At 45.2% G+C, this 11,847-nt stretch overlaps 1 protein-coding gene across 1 annotated transcript in view; it reads right to left on the minus strand.

Annotated features, from left to right (window-relative positions):
* Nucleotides 1-11,847, minus strand: part of LOC308281192 (protein kinase C beta type-like) — a 130,064-nt gene extending 118,217 nt beyond the window's left edge. The window contains 2 exon segments of the mRNA XM_080721311.1: nt 7,320-7,351; nt 11,661-11,847. Coding sequence (XP_080577437.1) covers nt 7,320-7,351; nt 11,661-11,785 — 157 coding nt within the window. The 5' untranslated portion in view covers nt 11,786-11,847.

Here is an 11,847-nt window from a genome sequence, read left to right on the forward strand (position 1 = left end):
CATAAATATATTGGACTCTATAGCTCCTTTTGCTAACAAACGCCCCAAAAATCTCACTGAACCGTGGCTAAATGAGTCTACCCGCAACCTCAGGCGCACATCTAGGCGTGCCGAACGGAAATGGCTCCACGACAAACTTCACATCTCCCTCGAGATCTTCCGAAACTGCCTCTCCGACTACTATAAAGCAGTAAAAGCAGCAAAAGCAGAATTCATCTCCAACCTTGTCACAAAAAATTGCCATAAACCTCAGGTTCTGTTCAACATTTTAAATTCCTTCACAAATCCCCGTGACGATTCTCTCATCCCCCCCTCATCCATCCTCTGTGCCAACTTCCAACAATTTTTTACCAATAAAATCTCAGCCCTTAGATCAGCACATACCTCCTCTACCCTAGATCCTGTGCCTCCTCTCTGCCCCCCACCTGCCACCTTAGATCATTTCAGGCCAATTACCCTGTCCTCTCTTACTGATATAATCATGCACCTCCGACCCACAAACTGCCCCTCTGACACTATTCCCTCCAGGCTCTTAAAGGAAGTCTCAGGTACTGTCGGCCCATGCATTTTAAACTTAATTAACAGCTGTCTCAACTCTGGTTGACCCATTAATTAAAATGAAAAACCTCGACCCATCCATCCTATCCAATTTTAGGCCAATCTCTCAGCTACCATTTCTGTCAAAGGTTTTGGAAAAGGCAGTCTACATACAATTGCAATCATTTCTACTCACCCATAACTTACACGAAAACTTTCAGTCAGGCTTCAAACCAGGCCACAGCACAGAGACGGCTCTCCTAAAAGTTTTTAATGACTTGATTTTAACAGTTGACTCCGGTAATTCCGCAATCCTCGTACTTCTGGACTTGTCAGCCGCTTTTGACACCATTGAACACCATATTCTTTTACATAGGCTCAAACATCACATTGGTATTACAGGTGCAGCTCTTTCATGGTTTGAGTCCTATCTTTCAAATAGGACTTTTTCTGTTCACCTGGGAGAATTCTCCTCGCCTGGGGCCCCCTAACATGCGGGGTCCCCCAGGGCTCCATTTTAGGCCCACTCCTATTTTTATTATATATGCTGCCCCTAGGGTCAATTTTTAAAAGACACAATATACCATTTCACTCCTACGCTGACGATGTCCAAATTTACCTGCCCATAACAACAAACTCCGCAAACTCCTTCCAATCATTGCTCACCTGCCTCCACGACGTAAAAACCTGGATGGACAAAAACTTTCTCACCCTTAATGAAAATAAAACCGAAATCATCCTATTTGGCCACAACACCATCACACCCTGCATTATCCCGGACACTCTCACCCCTTACATCCGCTCCTCTGCAAAAAATCTTGGTGTAACCTTCGACTGCAATTTCAAATTCAATCAACACATTAGCTCCGTAGTAAAAAACAGCTTCTTCCAGTTAAGACTTCTGGCCAAAATTAAACCATATCTTCCCCGTCATCAACTTGAAATAGCCATTCATGCGTTCATCACATCTAGGTTGGATTACTGCAACTCATTATACACAGGCATAGAGCAGGCATCACTTAAGCGCCTACAACTCGTACAAAATGCTGCAGCCCGTCTCCTCACCGGTACCAAAAGACGCGAACACATTAGCCCCATCCTTGCCTCCCTTCACTGGCTTCCCGTTAATTTTAGAATAGATTTTAAGATGCTTTTATTTACGTACAAATCAATAAATGGGCTTGCCCCTTCATACCTCTCTGCCCTCGTGGAACCCTATTCTCCAGCCAGGGCCTTAAGGTCCGCTGACCAGTTACTCCTGGAAGTCCCAAAACAAAGGTTCAAAAAGAGCAGGGGTTACCGGTCTTTTACGGCCACGGCCCCTCGACTCTGGAACAGTCTACCTTTTAATATTAGATCTGCCCAGTCAATTGGTGTTTTTAAATCCTTATTAAAAACCCATTTGTTTTCCCAGGCTTTTAATTGCATTTAAATTCAAACCACCCAGTTGTTTTTAATTGCTCTTAATTGCATTTAAAGTAATCTTTTGTTTTGTTGTTTTTTTCTAATTGTTTTCCTGCATCTTTGTTTCCTTTTTAAACTCATTTGATGATTTGTATTGCCTGTGTCTTTTAATGTTGTACAGCACTTTGGTTCAGCTTGCCTGTTTGTAAACGTGCTATATAAATAAAGCTTGATTTGATTTGATTTGATATAAAAGAATAAAGAGGGATATAAACAAAGTCTTCCTGACAACGGCCAAAATGATTATTTTATCATTATTTTATGCTTTTTGTGGTCATTTTTGAATAGAAACACATATATGAAGCTTAATTATTTTTTATAAAATATTTTCGAAACATTATTTTTATTTTAGCGTCGGTTTTTCAAGAAAAAGTTGACTATAGCTCCTTTAACATTTCACGTAATGTTATCATGCTTTGGACGTGTTTTTTTTTTAAAGAACAAAATCAACAGCCAAAAAACAAAGTATTATCCAAACATTTACTAAAACATTTGATTAATATCCCAAAGCTTTTCCAGGCTGTAAAACAGTTTTTTTCAATTTCTAAATATTTGACCGTGGGAACCTACAGTAGGCCTAATCAGAACCCTGACCGTGGGAACCTACAGTAGGCCTAATCAGAACCCTGACCGTGGGAACCTACAGTAGGCCTAATCAGAACCCTGACCGTGGGAACCTACAGTAGGCCTAATCAGAACCCTGACCGTGGGAACCTACAGTAGGCCTAATCAGAACCCTGACCGTGGGAACCTACAGTAGGCCTAATCAGACTGACCGTGGGAACCTACAGTAGGCCTAATCAGAACCCTGACCGTGGGAACCTACAGTAGGCCTAATCAGAACCTACAGTAGGCCTAATCAGAACCCTGACCGTGGGAACCTACAGTAGGCCTAATCAGACTGACCGTGGGAACCTACAGTAGGCCTAATCAGACTGACCGTGGGAACCTACAGTAGGCCTAATCAGACTGACCGTGGGAACCTACAGTAGGCCTAATCAGAACCCTGACCGTGGGAACCTACAGTAGGCCTAATCAGACCGTGGGAACCTACAGTAGGCCTAATCAGAACCCTGACCGTGGGAACCTACAGTAGGCCTAATCAGACCGTGGGAACCTACAGTAGGCCTAATCAGAACCCTGACCGTGGGAACCTACAGTAGGCCTAATCAGACCGTGGGAACCTACAGTAGGCCTAATCAGAACCCTGACCGTGGGAACCTACAGTAGGCCTAATCAGAACCTACAGTAGGCCTAATCAGAACCCTGACCGTGGGAACCTACAGTAGGCCTAATCAGACTGACCGTGGGAACCTACAGTAGGCCTAATCAGACTGACCGTGGGAACCTACAGTAGGCCTAATCAGACTGACCGTGGGAACCTACAGTAGGCCTAATCAGAACCCTGACCGTGGGAACCTACAGTAGGCCTAATCAGACCGTGGGAACCTACAGTAGGCCTAATCAGAACCCTGACCGTGGGAACCTACAGTAGGCCTAATCAGACCGTGGGAACCTACAGTAGGCCTAATCAGACCGTGGGAACCTACAGTAGGCCTACTGTAGGTCAGACAGACAGTGATAACACTGCGGGGGATTTTTGTGAAGGGAACCATTTCAGGACTTCCTGGTTTTGATCCTCAGAGGGAAAAACACACATTTCTCAACTTCTTTCAGGAGCTGCCAATCAAGTTTATCTGATGTGCAAAGCATCCCATAATAACCCTGATCCACTACTGACAGATCTCTCTCTCTCTCTCTCTCTCTCTCTCTCTCTCTCTCTCTCTCTCTCTCTCTCTCTCTCTCTCTCTCTCTCTCTCTCTCTCTCTCTCTCTCTGTTTCTCTACATCAGGGGTTCCCAAACTTTTTTGTCTCAGGTCACCCCATAAATATTTTTTTTAATCCGAGGCACCCCTACATTATAATTTTCACTCCCAGCACCTCACATTTATAGCATATCGTCAATGCCGAGTGGAAACCTTGCATGTCCAAAACCGTTCGTTTTGTATTTATCATCTATAAAATAAAATACACTAGTGAAAACAGACAATCTACAAGCAAATGTGTGCTTGTAGATCGGCTGTTTTCACTAGCAGATCTACATGCTCACAACGCCTCGCGTTGCGAGCATGTAGATCTGCTATTTTCACAATATTTATCTGCGGAACCGAGTCACATTAAATGTAATACCTACAATTCCAAGTGCTTGTCAGGGTGGGGGTCCCCAGTTCAAATATGTTTATTTTTGGGGGTCATGGCCTAAAAAGGTTTGAGAACCCCTGGTATAGAGCATTAACACATTCATCCACCAGGGGCATTGACAACTCATTCTTATGACTTCCTATCTAGCCAAGCATTATATACTACCTGTATATATATTAAGAGAAAATAATAAAAAAATAAAATAAGCGAATATTCGACTTCGGTGAACAACGTTGAATAGTGACTTTGATATTGTAATATTTGGTGAATGCCCTGCAACACGACAGCAGGGCAGATCACTGCTGCTACAGCAGGGCTCCTTTGCCCTGTGCCATCATCACCCTCCCTGTGCCATCATCACCCTCCCTGTGCCATCATCACCCTCCCTGTGCCATCATCACCCTCCCTGTGCCAATGTGGGCACCTGTGCCCTAAGGTTGCCAAGGTTGGCACAGGGAGGGTGATCACTGGCACACTGTAAGTGCAGTGAGAGAGGATTTGTATTTGTAAATACATTATTTAAAAAAGGTTATTAGTCAATTAAATTAAGTCCTCACATACAGTATCTATGCAAAATTACATCCTGCACATAATTCTAAATTCAATCAAACTCTGAACTCTGTCATGGGGAGGGAGTTTGGGAGGTATAGGTGGGGTTATTAATAATCATTACATCATGTGAAAGAAAATATTTCAAAAGAAGAAAGAGAATGAGAAAAAATAAATGTTGTCGTGCATGTACTGTATGGACAATAATCATATGTTGTCATAGTTGGTTTGGCACGCTGACTATCAAGACAATAAAAACATGGCACTTCAAGTCCAAAAGGTTGCTGACCCCTGGACTATAGTAACATTCAGCAAGGTCCATAATTTCACAATAGATAGATAGATAGATAGATAGATAGATAGATAGATAGATAGATAGATAGATAGATAGATAGATACCTTTATTATCCCAAGGGGGAAATTTAGTTGTCCAGTAGTAGCACAGCAGTATACAGTTATTTACAAAGTTACAGAGACGTAAGAAAGATAGATAAGAGGGAAAAAAACAAAAAGAAACACGTAAAAAGAAGAAAAAAAGAAAAAGAAGGAAGAAACTGCAGGAGCTCCACTGAACACGTCTGCCCTCAAGGAGCGACGCGTTCTTGTATGATCAAAGTGTGTGACAATGTAATAACACGAAAAGACCAAATGACCACCTTGGGTTGCATCCTAGACCAGGGGTTTTCAAAGTGGGTGACGGGGCACCCTGGGGTGCTGTGACAGCAGTCCAGGGGTGCCGCCAGATCATTTGATAATATTTGGAATTTATTTGGACACTTGAAAAAATATTATTCAGTATAATTTAAAACTGGGAGTACAAAGTTCTAACCAAAATGGCTGTTATCTCAATGTTTTCCTCGCAACATAATCACTAAAATATCGTCACTGTCGGGCAGAAACCCCGTATCTCCAAGTTTCAAATGTGTACGTCTTTTACCCTGCTTCATCATACAAGACCGTCGCACAAAACTAGTGAAAACAGCTGATCTACAAGCACACAAATGTGTGCTTGTAAATCTGCTGTTTTCTAGTTTAGTACATTTTATAGATGATAAATACAAAACGGTTTTGGACATACAAGGTTTTCACCCGACAACGAAGATATGCTATATAAGGTGCTGGGAGTGAAAATTATATTGTAGGTGTGCCTCGGATTTAAAAAAATATTTATGGGGTGCCCTGAGACGAAAAAGTTTGGGAACCTATGGATTAGACTGTTATTGAGCAGAGTGGTCGTTATCAACATTATACAACTGGTAGTTCCAACGAAGCAATCTGATTGGTCGAAATAGCTTTCTACCCGTGCGAATAATGATCACTACCACCCGGGTCTCATCAGAATAATGATCACTACCACCCTGGTCTCATCAGAATAATGATCACTACCACCCGGGTCTCATCAGAATAATGATCACTACCACCCGGGTCTCATCAGAATAATGATCACTACCACCCGGGTCTCATCAGAATAATGATCACTACCACCCGGGTCTCATCAGAATAATGATCACTACCACCCGGGTCTCATCAGAATAACGTCCTGTCTACGGGACTCGCCTGTGGCCTCGTACCTGCAGCAAGGCTGGCCTGCCTATAACCACCATAACGCACAGCCTCTTGTAACGTGTAACGTTGCTTGAATAACACACAGCTGAATTCAGCGATTGACCAATCAGAATCAAGCATTCAACCAAGCCGTGTAATAAGCCGTTGTTAAGAACTAAGTTTGAGTTAGGTACATTCTGTGGTTCTGGGCCAAACAGAACTTTGTCTTGAAGGACATAGTTGCGACCGTCAGGTCGCAGTTACTATCAAAACCTAGACCAGCTGTCCGTCAGTCAGTCTGTCTGTCACACGTCACACTTTTGCCCTGCTCATATCTCCGCAACCGTTGCCCCGATCCATGCCAAATTTTGCACACACACTCCTTGCCTGCCAAACCACAACCTCCACTCAATCAATTCTCACATGGCCCTCTTCTAGCGCCACCATGAGGCAGATTCTTGCAAAACACATTTTTGGACGCTGCTCCTACAAATGTTGCCCTAAAATCATGCAAATCGGTACACACTTGCTCTACACTCATCTCATCAACATGGAACTGTCCAATTTAGCGCCACCTTCAGGCCGATTTTTTAAAACACATTTTTGGCCACTACTCCTACAGATTTTACCCTAAAATCACGCAAATCGCTACACAGTATGTCTACACTCATCTCATCAACATGGATCTGTCCCATATAGCACCACCACCAGGCCGATTTTTTCGAACACATTTTTGGACACTGCCTAAAATCACGCTGCGACCTGACGGTCACTTATCTCCCGATTAGGGAGTCTTACTGGTTTAAAATGAGTGGTCGAAGTCCAGTTCAGTCCAGTCCAGTCCAGTGTACCATTGGTCAACGCCGGGTTTTCACAGTGAGGTTACCATGACCACATGCACTATACATTACACACACACAACCATGACCACATGCACTATACATTACACACACACAACCATGACCACATGCACTATATACATTACACACACGCACACACTTTGTGAATGGGATCAGTCTTACCTTGACATTGGAAGCCCTGCTTTCCAAAGCCCCTGTGAAGAGAAAAACACACCTGATTATTCAGTCTGTGGAATGCACGCATGCACACGCACACACGCACACACGCACACACACACACACACACACACACACACACACACACACACACACACACACACAGACACGCTACATTCAGGAAATTCACGCAGACACGCTTGCGCGAGCAATCAGATGATTATCTCTCTCTCACTCTCTCTCCATTCTGATAAGTATCTCTCTCTCTCTCTCTCTCTCTCTCTCTCTCTCTCTCTCTCTCTCTCTCTCTCTCTCTCACACACACACACACACACACACACACACACACACACACACACACACACACACTGCACTGCGTTCACACGCACACATTCATAAAAACACCTCACACACAATAGATGAATTACGGCGGATTCAAAGAATTCTCACTCTTCCCTTACACAAGGGAAATGGACCACATTCAGAAAACCTCTCTCTCTCTCTCTCACACGCACACACACACACACACACACACACACACACACACACACACACACACACACACACACACACACACACACACACACACACACACACACACACACACACACACACATTCCTCCACCTGCCCTCCTCCGGTTACAAACATAGGTCCATGCGGTAAACGACCGCTCTGCACACACACACACACACACACACACACACACACACACACACACACACACACACGCACGCGCAGGCAGGCAGGCAGGCACACGCACGGACACAAGCACACACACGTCATTATGTAGGCTGCTACTGTCGCATTGAGGAGAAACCACTGGCAAAGCGGGGGAATGGCGCAAAACGCCAACGTGACAACACGCTCACACACACGCGCGCGCGTGCGTGCGTGCGTGTGTGTGTGTGTGTGTGCGTGGACACTCAGATAATATCCGCAGCAGCAAGTGAATCACCTGTGTCCTGCTGTCTGTCAAACATACACACATGCACGCACACACACAAACGCACACACACACACACACACACACACACACACACACACACACACACACACACACACACACACACACACACACACACACACACACACATTTATATCAGCTTGTGAGGACATGATTTTAGGATGGTGATTTTAGGAATAGGTCAATTTAACATGTTTTAACCAAGCAGATCTACAAGCTCACAAAGCCTAGCAACCAACTTAAAAAACGAATACATTTTGAATAATGACGATATTCCTTTAACCCTGTAGAGCAACACTGGTCTTGTCAGGACCAGGAGGAAACACATGGTCTGTAGGATGATGATCTGTCACCAGATGTGAGAGTGAGGATTGGCAAGGCCAGAGTAACGTACCTCCAACTGAAAACATCTGGAGCGCAAAAGATCTGGCCATCACAACAAAGATCAAGATTAACACTAAACAAGGCTCTAACTCGTTCTCCTGCGATACCATCAACATGTGGAACGCCCTTCTGTTCTCCTGCTATACCATCAACATGTGGAACGCCCTTCTGTTCTCCTGCTATACCATCAACATGTGGAACGCCCTTCCACAAGCCTTAAAGGAGAGCAAATCCCCAGCCTCCTTCAAAATTGGTATGAAAAGTCACCTTCAGGCGGCTGCTACTCGTGATTTGTAAATAGACTAAGCCCCCATGCTCCCCCCACCCTTTTCTGCTTTTGTATTTGATGTTATGCCTTTTCTGCTTTTGAAATTGATGTTATCCTAGATAAAGTACTATGTTCTATCCGTCTAAAGTGTGGCTCCTGTGTAAATAAGCTGTAAGGCTTTCTAGGATCTCCTTTTAGTTGACCTTGTACCAGTGATTTGTGCTGTCATGAAACTGTACTTTTTTCTATTGCAAACTGCTAATAAACTCTTCAATCAATCAATCAATCTTTAACAGCAAGGTGAAGTCAGTCCTGCTCTCCGGTGCTGGGCCATGGAGGCCCACAGTAAACACCACAAACTAAATACAATCATTCATTAACACCAGACTGCACAGAATCCTCCTGATCAGCTGGCCTCACTGGCTGGCAACAAATAAGTGTGGCAACGCTCCGACCAAAAGCCAGCGGACGAAGAGACGCGTTGGAAATAGGACATAGCATCGGAAACCCAGGCTTTTATTTTGGCGATAGGAAGAAAAATAAAAGCCTGGGCTAACCATAGAGTTATAATAAGAATAGAGAGGACACCAGATATCCCCGCCCGTCCACTTGCATTGAGTTGCTCACCCAGCGCATGAAGCGTACTTCCGTGTTTGAAACGCCTCTGAAACGTGACGTAGTGGGGCCTATGTGACGCGTTTTGCGTCATCCAATTCATGAACGAGCACTTCCGCTATGAACGCGCAGTCAATACAAAGAAGAAGCCCAGATGTTTCTGGCCCCAACTGCAGTACCTCAAAACGGCCACCATGTCCATGGCGCTTCAGAGCTCCCCCAAGGTTCTGGGGGCTTGGGGCTAACCTCCTGAAATTTCTGGCATATAGGAAGTGGGAGGCGGGCCATGGCACAGATCGTGAACCAATAGGATCCACCGGGTGTCTTCAGCCGGTGGATCCGCCCCCTCTAGACCAAAACAGGCCTGTGTTAGGGAAGGCTAGAGAGGCCTCTCCGTAAACCAGCCTCAAACATCACCAGATGGTCCTATCAACTCTCAAGTGGAAAGAGAGGTCGGCCACCAAATACCTGGCGCCGGGACTTGGAGGCAGATGCCAAGAAAACATAGCCTCGCAACAACCAAACGCTTTACGCGATGACGTAGTTACTTACTTTGACTGACAGGTCTAGTCAGTAGCCACCAGCGCATCAAAACATCGTCGTCTTTTCCAAAGGTGCAAACTGTTGTTCGTTTTTAAGTTATGAGATGCCGTTGATTTCAGATAAAACTTCGCTTAATGCAGCTTTTATTTGCGATTTGTGAACTCGCGTCGGGCATGGGGTCCGCCATGTTTGTTTACAAAATGCGAGAGCTGTAGCAGCCGCTCGACCAATCAGGAGCGGTGTGAGGCGGGTCGCTCCAAATGCAGCCATTTGATTGGAAATGAGAAAGTAGACTCTATGGGAGGACCACCAGACCCAGAAAGGAAGCACATTGGTGATGACGTCACTCAGGATGGCCATGCGAGGCTAAAGAAAGCAGGCCACACTTGAGGACAGCTGGAGATGTAGGCTCAGGACCAAAGATGCTTGGAGATCTGTTGTTGGAGGCCTAAACCCCAGAAGAGATCTAAGTATGGTCGTCGTCACATTCTACTAGACACGTGGAGACGTGTGGCCCTCGCACGATAACGGTGTCCGTAGACAATGCCTTGTCGGCCGCAGCTTTGTGATTGGCTGAACCGGAGGAAGGGAGCACCCCGGTTCTCGCACGGAGGTGTCGAAAGTCGGCGGGGGGGGGGGGGGGGGGGGGGGCGAACATGTACCATCCTGTCCCTGTCGGGACGTAACTCGGACGGCGCCGAGTCACCTCAAGCGGACTTCGCAGCGCTCGACGTGGCGACTCGCTCGCTTCGTAGCTCGCTTCGTAGCTCGCTTCGTAGCTCGCTCGGCGGCGTCTCGCGTGGTTCAAGTCCGTTTGAGATGGCGCACCTCCATCGTCTCCACCTAAAACAAGCGCTCCTTTACTAGGCGTCTCCTACGGATACAATAATAGCGGCCCTCGCACGTAACAGTAGCCTAATACAAGTAATGATCTCACACACACACACACACACACCTAGTGCTGCACAATATATGGTTAACGTATGACCACGCGCAATATCAGTATCGCAAAAAAGCAACAATGGCCGATATATCGCCCTGGGCAATAAATCGTCCATATGGTTGCCCATATCGCTCGTATTGTTGCCTTTTGCTACAATTAGAATATCAAACAACAAGTGTGGGAACCCAATACCACTTAAAATCAACAGTGATATTAACTTGTTGTTATGCTGTTTTTGAATAAGGGTTAGTTTTCACTGTTGCAACACCTCTGTATGGTAATATCATATATCGTATCGATATCGAAATATCCGGCATGAATACGGTGATATGAAATGTTGTCCATATCATACAGCCCTAGAGGTTGTATATTAATATAATTGTCCTACCAGATGAAGTCGCTACAGTGGGAACAGAAGGTTATATTATAATATATTAACATATATTTACCATATAAAGTCAGTACAGTGACTACAGAAGGTTATAATGACCATATAAGGGTATATTTACCATATAAAGTCAGTGCAGTGCGAACAGAAGGTTATAATGACCAAATAAGGGTATAATTACCATATAAAGTCAGTACAGTGCGAACAGAAGGTTATAATGACCATATAAGGGTATATTTACCATATAAAGTCAGTACAGTGCGAACAGAAGGTGGGCTGTTTGAAGAACCTCGCGGTGAACTTGTGGTTCTTCACCTCATGGATGTTCTTCTGGCGCAGCGCGCCCTGCCGCGCGAAGCCGCGCATGGCGGCCTCCGGCGGGGCCGCGGAGGAGCCGTTCTCCTCCTGGTGGAGCTGGCTGTGGGTGG

The sequence above is a fragment of the Nannobrachium achirus genome (assembly GCF_963921795.1).
Source record: "Nannobrachium achirus genome assembly, chromosome: 3".
In the NCBI taxonomy this organism is placed as follows: Eukaryota; Metazoa; Chordata; class Actinopteri; order Myctophiformes; family Myctophidae; genus Nannobrachium; species Nannobrachium achirus.